Source organism: Anas platyrhynchos, chromosome Z, assembly GCF_047663525.1.
Source record: "Anas platyrhynchos isolate ZD024472 breed Pekin duck chromosome Z, IASCAAS_PekinDuck_T2T, whole genome shotgun sequence".
NCBI lineage: Eukaryota > Metazoa > Chordata > Aves > Anseriformes > Anatidae > Anas > Anas platyrhynchos.
The window spans coordinates 30716777-30730034 of NC_092621.1; the positions used below are offsets into that span (position 1 = coordinate 30716777).

Genomic DNA, 13258 nt, shown 5'->3' on the forward strand with positions numbered 1-13258 from the left:
TAGAAATGAGGAAAGAATTTATTATTTTTTTTTCTTTAGAAGATGTGTGCAATGGAAAACATACATCCAAAAATTGCCTTGGGTTCTTGCATTGTTATATGGAACTTGGAGAGATTATGTGAGATTTGGAGGCCTAATATTGTTGCTTCTGCCTTTTCTACTGTTTCATTAATTTGCTATTAGACTTCAAGGAGAACAATTTGATGTCAAAGTTTATTCCACCTTCTGTCATCATTTAATCTAATTACAAATAGGCATTTTTATTCTGCTTCCAGTTCTCTCAGTTTCACTGTGGTAGCTCCACAGAAGCTGTGTGGCAGGTTCTTTCCCTCCTCGTGAACTGCATCAGGTCTGAGATATAGGTGCCACACAGCATTAGATAAGAACCATACTGCAAGCCAACTTTTACACAAAAGATCATGAAGAAAGGCAGCTTCAGGGCAGAAATCAAGTGTTCCAATACTTGCCTCTTACTCCTCTGAAAAGGATTTTGTAGTGCTTCTCCAGCCTCTTTGCCATGTAGTTTGCATTTAATATAGCAACCTCAGAAGCGTGTTTAAGACCCTTTGCTCCCATTGTCTGAAAGAAGAAAAACATGAAGAAATAGGTCTAAAAACATTCCCAAGCAACCTAAATGTGTTCTTGTACTGGCAAACATGATGGACAACAGCACATCAATGCATCTGGCTCGCTTATGGCAGTACACTGCTGTTGTATGTTTCCACACCACACTCACGGAAAAGTACTGGGTGTCACTTCTGAGAAATAGTGGTATACATGGCTTGTTGCCTAATAGCATTTGCTGAAAGTAAACAAGAAAACAACACAAACCTCTCCTCAAACTGAGCAGCTCTGCAATGAACAGAAAAAGAGAGCAGAACTCATGAATTTCATCAATGGGTTTCTAACTGCATGCTGCCTGCCACCATCCTTATCCCCAGGGAAACAATGCCCAGAGAGCCAACTGAAAGCTGTTTGTGGTGTGTGAACAGCCTGTCCCAGCAGTCCAAACTCTGCTTGTTGCTGTCATGTCACAGATCACACTGTGCATTGACAAAGATCAGAGCCAAACGAACACAGATGCAAGCTTATTTCTCTGTTAAGGCACTGCAAGAGGAAAGTACTGGAAATGAGCTGTGTTTGGCTTTCTTAATACTGCATTGTGAACTTATGCCAAACCAGCCTTCATGGTAGTCTCTTTAGATGGGACAGCTGGAAAAATAGTAATCACCAGCTTTTAAGCATGAGAACTTTTTAAGCATGAGATCTTTAGTATCAGAGACAGTGGAGCGGCAAGCCTGATTCCAGCTTTCTTGTATGCTCAGAGTCTATTTGACTCAAGAATTATTACCAAGAGAAAGAATTATTAAGCAGGTTGCATGGATATAACACTACTGCCAATCCTTGTCACATTAGTAATTGCAACAGATGGCAATAGGCAGTTCTACTGGAAACCAGGATATTCAAAGGATTTAAATAACATGTGACCATGCAGTCTGTGCAAACAGCTTATAAGAATTGTTCTTAAACCTGTGTATATGATTCTAGTGGTGGTGGTCCTCAGGCTTGCTGAAACACAAACAGACGTTCAGGTGATACTCCTTAAAACAAGTCTACACACCTTGATATACACCCAGGAAATAGGCAATATAGCACTGGAACCCCAAGGTGCAGCACTGACAGTACCCAAAGGACATGCATCCTTATCCGTCTGAATCTTGATGACAGGATGGGTAGGCAAGTAGGGAGCCAGATGTTTCTTCCTAAAACAAACACATTGATGTTAGAACTTAACTGTGTGTTACCACTCCTGCATGTTTTCAGTAGTAGCTTCTCTTCACTTCCTCCTAAACAGAGTCCACCAGACTTCAGTCTACCACTTCTTCAACAGACAGTATAGCAGTATAACTGGTAACAACAGTTTGCAAAATGAGTGTGATCTTCTACCTCAGGATATTCATGCGCCTATCCAAAACAAGATGATTTTTTGAAGGACTAAGAATAAATATATATATATATTTTTAAGAACAAAATTAGTTTAGGATAGATTCATGTTCTTCATCCACCACTTCAGTGTTCTGGACTATACACAATGCCAGCCCTCAGAGCCCACAAACCATCTCTGTATTTACTCAAAAAATAGATTGCTGAGCAAGGTCTAGCATACATACTAAAGGGCCAACATGAAAGTCGGGACTTGGGAATACACATGAACTTCACCATTCAAGAGATCAGCACAGGATTACCTGGAGAAGGACTGAAGGACTGAAGTATACAAACAGCAATCAATACACCTCTCACATTAACAGCTCTGTATTTAAGTAAACTACCAACCAAAATTCACTAAGGGATTTTGTTTGTTTGTTGATTTATTTTAAAGAAAAAGCTAAGGAAGAGATACTCACACTCCAATTGGTCCCATTCCAGGTCCTCCTCCTCCATGGGGAATGCAAAAGGTTTTGTGAAGGTTTAAGTGAGAGACATCAGAGCCATAATCTCCAGGACGACACAGACCCACCTGTGAAGGGAAAACTGTCTCAAAATACACTTTACATGCAAACTGATCCCTTGACATTGTAAGACCTACTACTGCATTCAAAAAATTACCATGTAGGAGATGTTACATATTTTTTTTTAATTTTCCTTTAACATGATGCATCACAAACAATTATTGGTACTAATACTGTTGTTTTCTTTTTTTCTACATGAGGATTTCTTATTCATATCTGAAGAATGCCTATCACAAAGGCAGTCTATGCAACTTTCGTTGAACAACTCACACAACTTCCAACAAACTTCAGGGCAAACTCAGATAAAAGAGCTCTATCACCACCTAGCTTTCACTACAGGTCTTAGAATCCACATCTCCCCCCTAAACCCTGTGTTATCTTGTAACAATGTTAGGGTCTGAACTGAGTACTGCTGCCCTTTTTTTTTTTTTTTTTTTTTTCTCTCTAGGGAATGTACATGCCTAACTGTAACACATCTGCAGAGATCACATACTTGGGCGTTCATGTTTGCTCCATCCAGGTAAACCTGGCCTCCGTTTTTGTGAATCAGCTCACACACATCCCCAATCTCCTCCTCAAACACACCATTGGTGGAAGGGTATGTGATCATGATGGCTGCCAGGTTCTCTTTGTGTTTGTCCACCTGGAGGCAGGGAGGGAGACAAAGTAAAAGGTCATTTCAGTGAGCCTCATAAGGCTTCTTCAAGACAAGACCTTCAAAAAAGCATGTAACTAATGTCATCAGGTGCTTTCTGGGTGAGATGCACATCTGTTAGCAGGCAGCCTAAGTCATTTATAAACAGCAAAAGATACTAGCCTCTTTTCTGCAGCAATACCAATCCAGAAACGGTATTTTCTTAACAGATCAGAATCTTAAATTGTGGAATAAGGCATGATATGAAAAGACAAAATAGCCACTCCTCAGAGACCTTAAAACAGGCCAGGTGAAATGCTTACCCTTCAAGGTAATGTGATTCAAAGACCATCCCCCTACTTTCAGCAATGCAGTTTCACTACTACCATAAAAGCCTGCTCAAATATGTATTTTCAGAAGTGTGTCCTGATAATCCACTGGATTCCCAGGATTCACTTGCAGCCAATCAACTCGAAAAAGTGAAAAAAGTTGCCTAGCAACACCTTCCCTAGCAGAGGTGTCCTTGAATTTTACCAAATGAAGGCTAAAGTGCAGCTTCAAATGCTTCAGTCTCACGAGCATGCTCCATTCATTTCAAATACTAAATGTAGATGAAAATGTTCAGCTGTAAAAGAGCCTACTGTGTGGAAAAACTCAGTCAGCCACTCCTGCACAAAAGATCCTCAAATTACAGGAAAGCTCACAAGTGTCTCATCTTGTGTTTGAGTGAGAAAAAAAAAAAAAAAAAAAAAAGAATTTCTCATTCTTTTTAAGCATGTATTCCCTGTTTTTGCCCTATTTTATTTCAAAAGAAAATCTGATTCAGCTGCCAAAACTATTACCTGTTAAGGAGAGGGACTGTTCCTGTCCTGAACACTAAAGCTGATTAAATACTCACCATTGCTTTTAAATGGGAGATATCAATGCTCCCATTTTTATCTACTTCAATTGGTTGAATCTTCATCCCTGCCATCTGTGCACTTGCTGGATTTGTACCATGAGCAGATCTAGGAATAAGGCAAACCTTGGAAGGAAAAAGAAACAGGGTCTATAGTATAGATAGTTATAAAAATCTTTAAAAGTATTTTAAAAGTATTATAGTCTATATCCAGCTCCAAGTCATTATCAAAGTTTTTAAAAGGTACACTAAGGACATGTTCATCAGCAAATTGCCACTTGCACTGAAGGATGCAACAATTTTCTTTGAAGAAAATCCATACAGATAGCAAAGTCAAAACACCCATTAGGAAAAAAGTTTCATTTGCCATATAAATCACATTTAGGAATGTATTTCCGTTACATTATTTCAGAAACACTTAATATTATTTCCTTCCCTCTCACTTATATTTTTAAGACTAATTACCTTTTTATTTTTAGTTGTTTGTTTTACAATAATCAAGTAATCAGCATCCAGTTTCAAGTATAGTGAGCTGAACAGAAAAACTAATTCCAACTTTCCACTATATCTCAACTGACTTCCAAAGTGTTTTCTTCTCTATTGTATTGAAAAGAAAAATTTAGACTGAAATATTCCAGTTATAGATAAGAAGTTTCACACAGCTACTTACATCCTCTATAGAGCTCAGTTAAAAAAGTGAGAGATAAAAGTGCTTTTCCTTAAATAAATGTTGGTTCTTATCAGTGACAACTAGGAAAATGGAGTTCAGAATGTTTCTAGACATTTACTAGGAACTCCACCTATTCTAAAGTCAATAAATATACCTTCAAGGATTAATTTAACAAAGTTTATTAAGTTACTCAAATTTAGCTGCATTAAATTGCTGGCAGTAAGGCTTTTTGGTTGATTGGTTGGTTATTGTTTGATTGGTATTATGAAGAACTACATTATAACCTCTACCTCATGCTCCATGGAGACGTTAAAACAAATGCCAATTACTTTAAAAGCTATTTCAATTAAGAAACCACTTGGTCTCAGCAGATGGATATTTTTTCTTCTTGCAGTGAAACATCAGTGTTTTACTGTGCAGCTGTGCCAAAAGAAAAGTACAAAGATCCCAGCTCCAGGGGTTGGATGCACTGTGGTACATCTGTGGTAATTTCAATGGTGCAGAAGAAACGTTAAATGAGTTTAGATTGCTACCCAGTCTTGCTGGATTGAATCTGCAGCTGCTGGGTACAGAAGTTATTGAGTAGACAGCAAAGCAAACAGATGTGAGCTGTCATTTAATGCAAGTATTATTTTTCCAGGAGAGGACACCAAAGCCAAATGAGGCTGACTAAAAGAGGTTTGATCAGCTGCTTTATTTTCATAAGCCGCAAACAAACAAACAAAAAACAGCTAATCTGTTAGCACACATCCCATCTGCTTTGGAGGGGAAGCTACTGAGAACACCTCTAACTTTCTATAATCTGGCCAAAATGTGGAAAAAAATGTGTGTGAAATGAAGCTGATCTGAACAGGCACAGGCACTAATTGACAGAAAGTGGCAAAGCTGCAGTGTTACGTATTAAACATCAGAGTAGTTAAATCAGTACAACAGTGGTACCTGATAACACTGACTCTAACCTTAAGTGCTTCAGACCTTCTGTTGACTCTGTATGTATCTGGAGCAAAGATTAGGCTGCCTACCAGCATCAAGCCCTGTCATACAATCTTCCTCTTTTGACTACCACTTTAACTTTCTAAATGTCTACACAACTCTTTCTTTGCATTGAGTACTTAACAGCCCTCCTGATGTAGAATAGAGATAAAAGAATCATTAGTTACTTGTACTTCTTACATCAAAGATGAAAAACTTGACTTTAAAATAGTTTAACAAAAGCATTGCTACATGGCAGGTTGAATAAGTGTTGTAGATAACAGCAGTGCCAGAATTATGTCTCTTCTGTGCCGTTAATCTTGGTATTTCTGAGCATAGAAGGACCACAGACACACAGAGAAGCCCAAGGACCATGCATGGAATAAGAGAAGCAGCAAAGCATACATAGGTAATCAGAAGATAACTAAGAAATGCATTTTCAATCTAACTCACTTCCTGCTGATTTAAAGTACTCATAAAACAAAGCCTATAAATTGCAAGAACGGCTGATTTCCAGAAAGCTTGTGGTGATCTGGATCCAGCAAAATAACAAAGAATGAGCTAGCACTCACTATGCTATTTTAAGCAGTTTTCTCACACAGAGGTGACAGTCTACAGGAGGTTAGGACAACTATCCTTCCATTTTGAGAAGGAAAAATAGTTCTAAAACTGAGTGTAAAATTAAGTTCAAAAAAATAAGGATATCATTGCATTAAAGACTTTTTCCACAGAACCATAGAATGGTTGAGGTTGGAAGGTACCTCTGGAGATCATCTAGTCCAACCCCAACCACTGAAATTCAATTCTATGAGTATGTGAAAGAGAAATATCTAACTAATCTGATTCCCAAGTCTTTGATGTGGTCCCAAAGCCAAAGTTCTTAAACTAATTTCCTACAGGGTAAGTGGAAAGGTCCACGTGGGTAAATACTTTGATAAAATAATGGAATGAAAGAAAAAGGTAAATGGTCAGTTTTTACTGTGGAGAAGAATCATAGGAAATAGGACACTAAATACCTGTGCTATTTCCATGGCATTCAAATTGCTCATAACTGGTTTGGAACAGAGATGAAGTGTCAAATATCCTGTTAATAAAAAATTACCCAGGACACTACAAAACATGATTGCATAGTTGAGAATAGAAGCCACAGTACTGAGTAATGGCATGAAAACAAACTTCTGGACACAGACAAGAAAACAAACCTTATCACTACAAAACCAGGACTGTAGTTTTGAAACTCATACCTAAAACCTATGATTACCATAGCCTTTCCTCCAGGCATCACAGGTTGTTCAGAAAGCACCTAAAAAACAATACTAAATACTCTTACTTTCGAATTTTTCAGATAGAACTGTCTTCCATTAAATGTCAAAAAAGAATAATTTTTAAAGAAAATTCCTTATGAAACTACTAAAGGGTGAGTGAGTCCTGATGGATCACTCCTTGCCTCTCCAGTAGATGAATGAAACTTTTGGATGTTAGTCAGGGAGTCCTGGTTGGTGCAATACTGTCATTTGGCCACTGTCACTGTACCCATCAACACCAGATGTCCTTTGACCCGCAACAGAGGCCAGGCAAGGTACACAATTGTCCACTTCAATTTTCTGTGTCCATAAGTGGCTACATCAAAAACCCACTGGTACCTCCTTGGGCCCATAAAGTATCCTCCCATGAGGTGGCCTATGCCAGAGATCCACACAGCCTGTAGGGCTGCCCCAATAGGATACTTCTGATACTTTTTCCCTGTTATGTTCACCTTAGCCTCCAATATAGACAAACTTTGAAGTATCTCTATCATTCTACAAATCCAGATGGATCCTCCCACCTCTCATCTTGTCAGTATGTTAGCATACTATGCCCTAGTGACCAACAAAACTTTATACCCCTCCAGATGCAGCATGCCAGGCCATTGAACAGAATTACAGTCCAGCAAAGTTCCTTGTCCCTTTCCTTCACCTGGTCAGAGGCAGGGGCCCTCTGCTGCTGGCTGGAGCTTCATTCTCTGACTCCTTTGGTGTCAGATCAGAAGTCACTCCACCAAACTCTGGAGAAGATAAATTTTTCAGCCCTTGCTATGAGTCTGAGGGATTGCCTCAGCTGTCTTCTGCTGTCTTGGCAGGAACTGGTGCAGTAAGTTTCTTGGATGACCTCTTTTAAGCAGCTGTCTTTCCCTGCAGTTCAGACACACGGGCTCCTAGCTACAAGATGGGCACACTGTCCTTCTTCTACCTGTCCTCTTGTGTCGCACAGGAAGAACCAGATGGTGCCATGCAGCAGGCAGCTGGGTCTCCATCTCCATCTAGCAGGTGGAAGCTGACTCCCTGGAGCACCCTGACAACCCAGATGCTGCCTGTGGTGATGAGAAAGACAGGAATTCTTCTTGAAACACTAGAGTCAGGGCAGTCTCTTCACTTTTAGTGTCTCCAGGTGTGGATAGTCCATCATTACCAAGGTGCTGGTGTACAACACCAGTGCATTTTGCACAGGTCTCCTCCACACTGCCCTTGTATACTGGAAGCCATACAGATCTTCACAGAACTGAATGTTGTCCGGGTCACTATAGATCACCTCCACCACTGCTAATTCTCTTAGATTCCGAACAGCTCCCTCAGCAGTGGTCCACTTGCCTCAGTAAATGACAATATTAACCTGAAGGAACTCATTGCCTTCACAATCAACAGGAACTGCCTCTGGAAGCTGTGCATTATCACTTCTCTTAAGATTTCTTTGTAGATTCCCCAACCCCTGGCAAGATATCCCAACTGCTGGGCTTCTCTCCCCTCAGTTCCCGACTGTCACCCCCAGCAACCAGCGCAGCAATATGCTCACCTGACTGGCAGACATTATTTTTCTGCAAATCTCAAAGATTGCTCAACATTAGGAACTGTATGGTTTCCATCTGCTGACTTCTATCACTTCTTCCTCCCCTTCCCTTGCCAAAAGGCTGGCTTCCTGATCAGACCCTTCCTCTTCTTCTTCCCTTATTAATTGATGGTACAGACCTGTTGATCTCCACTTCCAGTGTTTCTTTTTGGCTACTGGTGTGATTACTGTAACTGGGGTTTGGGTGCCTGTCTGAATCTTAGTGCCCTCAGATGTAGCGGCCTGCGCTCCCCTGATGCTCTTAGTGAGGGGCTTGGTGTTAGTGAGGGGCTTGATAGGCACAGACCAAGCCCCAGAACTGTGCTAGGAGCTGCTGGAAATGGGACAGTGTGCCTGTTCAGGTGTAAAAACCCAAGTTATCAGAGGCAATAGTAGCACCAAGCACCTGGCCAAATCCCCACACACACAATACCACCCAGGGTTCAGCCTTACTAGGGCACATTTCTCTGTCTCCTCAACAAGTTGTTCACTCTTACGCCAGCACCAGACAAGGTTCCACATGCACAATAACAAGTCAACAATGCTAAATAATGGGATTAAACACCTGACATAAGGATGTACAAAAAAATTCAGGAGCCCATGCAAGAAAAATAGGCAGGTCAGCCCCAGAGGCAAAAAGGGAGGCGTAATCCCTCATCCTCTCCACAAGATAGCTCACTCAGCACAGGAACAGCATCATTCCAGGGACATATGCCAGCCCAAGCACATGGCCATTGCTTTTATCAAAATGTTCCCAGGTACAGCAAAACACAAGTGATAAGCAGCACAGCAAACTGCAAGGTCTGAAAACAGCCATTAAAAAGCCCTGGACTCTAACATATAGTAAAGCAAGCAAGCTCTGAGACCTTAGGAGCCTTCCAATAAACAAATTGGCATGCTCAGATCAAAACAATAATTACCTTCGCTCCACGTTGGGCACCAAAAAGTTCTGTGGTGTGTTGACCTGGCCAATAGCCAAACACCCACACAGCTGCTCACTCAATCCCCTCTCCCGTGGGACAAGGAAAACAGAGGTAAGGTGAGAAGATGCATGGACTGAGATAAAGATAATTTAACAGGGAAAAGAAAAGCTGTGTGCACAGGCAAACCGAAAGGCAGGATTCACTCTTTACTTCCCATCAGCAGGCAGATCTTTAGCCAATTCCCAAAAAGCAGGGCCTCAGTATCTTTTCTCAGTTGCTTGGGATGAGAAGTGCCATAACCACGAACTTGACCCTTCACCTTCCTTTGCCTGAGCTTTTATTAGTGGGTACATAATATGGTATGGAATATCCCCTTGTCAGTTGGGGTCAGCTCTCCTGGCTCTGTACCCTCCCAGCTTCTTGTCCACCCCTACCCTACTCACCTGGGGAAGGGGTGCAGGGCAGAGTGGGACAGAGAGGGAGCCTTGACACTCTGTAGGCAGTAGACAAAACACCAGTGTGTTACAGTCAAAACACAGCACCACATGGGCTGCTGTGAAGAAAGTTAATTCCATCCTAACCAGAATCAGTGAAGAGCCAGGCCATTTGATGAAGTCTCCTTTCCTCACTCCCACTGCCTTTACAGTCAAATAAGACTTAAGATGGTACATATGAGGGAAGCAGGGAATACCAAAGGCTTGTCACAGATAAGGATAAGAGAACCTAGTTTCTTCTGGCCTGTGTGAGTCCTAGCTGCAGAACTAACTCTCCTGTCTACACTTTCCACCCAAAGTTCTTCCCAATACAAGTGTTGACACTTACACTTCGATGACGTTCTCCTTTTGCATTTAAATAAGCTTTGATTGCGGCCAAGCCTGCGTACTCTCCTTGGGCTCCACTGCAAGAGGAACACAAAGATTGTTACGGAAGCACATGAACTAGAATGGACTAACACCCAATTGAAGTTTCAGAATTTCTCTGCCAGTTTTGTCTTGCATATTTTTCTTAGAGGTAAGCTTTTGGAGTTTATGTAAAAAAATAAATTTTCAGAAAAAAATCCTACCTGTTTGGTTGGAAGGAGATTTTGTCGTAACCAGTAATCTCACACAGGTCCTTCTCTAAGTCCTTGAAAAGCTGCTGATACCCCTGAGCTTGATCCAAGGGCACAAAGGGGTGGATGTTGGCAAATTCCTTCCATGAAATAGGCTACGAAAAAGAAAAGAAAACCAGCAAAGCATGAGCTGTAAATTCTGAAGATAACTGTTTTGTTGTAATATGAAGCAAAGAAACTGTTCCAGTGCACGACAACTCTCTCAGTGAAGAACCTCTTCCTGACATAGAGCCTGAACCTCCCCTGTCGCAGCTTTACTCCATTCCCTCGGGCGCTAATACCTAATTCCAAGAAGTATTTTTTTTTTCCAAATGGAGCCTTCAAAGACAATCTCCTCATTTTGCCACATTCCTTCCATGCTTCTTGAAGCTGTTTTTCACTAGCAGAAGACAAAGCCAATGCCATTAGCGACTTCTGAAACTGCCTCCTCAGCTGGAGTTCTAGACCAAAACCACCCTCTACCTCATCTACAATTACACTGGCTACATGATTTATGCATGTGGGTTTCAAGTAAGACAGTATTATTGCAACTTACTGCAAGTTCAGCTGAACTATTGAGCTTCATTGTACAGGACCCCTAAAATACAAACACATTTGAGAGTTTATTTATCAAAATCATTTATCAAAGTACATAAATATGTAACTATTTTTTTTCTCTTTTTGGTAAATACCTACCAAAGGAATCATGCTGTGAACAAGGGAAATATCTTTGTTTTCTAATCTCTTCATGTACCGTACGATATTTGTTTCAGAGTGATAGCTGGAGGACACAAAATGCAGTGTTAAGGCAAGCAGACTGGCTCTACCACCTCGTTGATTTGTGCTCTAGCACAGGAAATGCCATAAAAAAAAAGAAAAAGAATTAAGACTGAGCAGTGGTAAGAGTAGCCTTCCACTTTTAATTGTTAGTATATATTAAGTACTTATTTCAAATCATTACTTTATGCTTGCTAAGGGCAATGTGGATGGAAAACTACCTATAATCATTTGCTCAGAAATGCTATCACCAGATACAAGAAGTAGGGGTTCAAGTGAGCCTGACAGTACTATGTCCTCAAATAATTGCTTGTACAGTGTACCAGACTAATGAAAATACACATACCTCATGTGACCAAGAGTACCACTTTGATCATTTAAAAGTTGTATAACAGAGCTACTAAACATATTTCAGAGTAACAAGTGACTGAATACAGATGCAAAACTGTCCTCAACTGACCCTCCGTACAAATTTTGAAAGGAGATACTGTTACATTCCATTAAAATATAAAATTTACAGCAATTTCACAAACCTGTTGAAAACCTGATGGGTCAAGAATTTGGAAGTTCTCTTAAATGGGGTGCTAAGGATACCTTTGGTTTCCTCGCCCATACCTTCAGCAATTAGTTCCTTCGACACACACAAAAAAATTAAGTTAAATACCTTCATAGTCACTTTTGATGAGAATTAACTTATACTAGCATTTTACCACAAGCTTCAGTTGGTTCTTTAGGTAAAAGCACTTTATTAGCACACATATTGTATATATCTAGCATATCAGCAATATTATATTAAAACTGATATAGAAGTGTCAGTAGTCCTTGTCTTGGAAGTATTGCTGCTAGTTATGTACAAATAAAATTCCAGTGATAGTGAAGCAATTGATCATGTAATATAGCCTTGAAAATGCATGTAACAGACTAAATTCAGGGTGTCTAACCTGACCAAAAGGATTAAGTATCATAACCACAGAATGGCATTATTCAATTACTTAAATCATGGTTATTTTATCGTGCTTCTTTCTGTAAGACAGCATTTGAAATTGTCAATAATTAACAAACCCAACATACAAACACCCACTATCCGAAAGCACAGTTTTACTTTTCACTGAATTTCTGAAACATTCAGATCAAGTACATGAATATAATCTCTTGTCTACTTACAGCTGAAGACTCGCAACCAAAAATCCATAATATGTCATCTAGGTCTTTCTCACTTACAGTTTCATCAAGTGATACTCCAAGCTATGGATAAATGAAACAGTAATTACTCAAAGGTCTCATTTTTAGAGATAAACTGTATTTGTTCTTGTCAAGAAAAAATATTCCAGAAACACCAGTGAAAAAAGCACAAGACACCATGCACAATTATATGCAAATATCATGCAATTTTATGCAATAGATATATACATTTCATTTACATATAATTTCCTGTCTTTCGTCTTCTAAACTATTCAGGCTGGATGGATCGCAAGCTTTAAGACTGTGATCTTGAGGTCTCTTCCAACCTAGACAATTATGTGATTCTGTAATATTACTAAGTGTGTTCCATTTAACAAAAATCTCCTATTTTGCAAGATTGCTCTGTCTCCCAATTCCATTTTAAAGAATCACAGAATCATGGAATTGTAAGGGTTGGAAGGGACCTCAAGAGATCATCAGGTCCAACCCCCCTGCCAAAGCAGGTTCCCTAGAGCAGGTTGTCCAGGTAGGCAATACAAGTTACCAGGTAGGCAAAGAACATACCAGAGTTTGTGAAGTACTTAGTGCCTACCAAAATGTGGTTAAGGTTTCTATTTTGTCTTTAAATACTGTCAAAGGACCTGATTTTTGGAGGTCATATTGCATTTCATTGCTAGGTTTTTAAAAGCTATACTCAGTCTTTAGTGGCATACTTAAAATTAAATAATGAGATAACCTTT

The 13258-nt window shown here is 40.0% G+C and overlaps 1 protein-coding gene across 1 annotated transcript in view; it reads right to left on the reverse strand.

The window, feature by feature from the left end:
* Window positions 1-13258, reverse strand: part of GLDC (glycine decarboxylase) — a gene marked incomplete at its 5' end in the record, with an annotated part of 41169 nt that overhangs the window by 4709 nt on the left and 23202 nt on the right. Inside the window, 11 exon segments of the mRNA NM_001310367.1 lie at window positions 468-579; window positions 1622-1763; window positions 2406-2518; window positions 3004-3153; window positions 4043-4168; window positions 10292-10367; window positions 10533-10675; window positions 11116-11157; window positions 11256-11340; window positions 11870-11967; window positions 12501-12581. Of these exon segments, the coding sequence (NP_001297296.1) occupies window positions 468-579; window positions 1622-1763; window positions 2406-2518; window positions 3004-3153; window positions 4043-4168; window positions 10292-10367; window positions 10533-10675; window positions 11116-11157; window positions 11256-11340; window positions 11870-11967; window positions 12501-12581 (1168 nt within the window).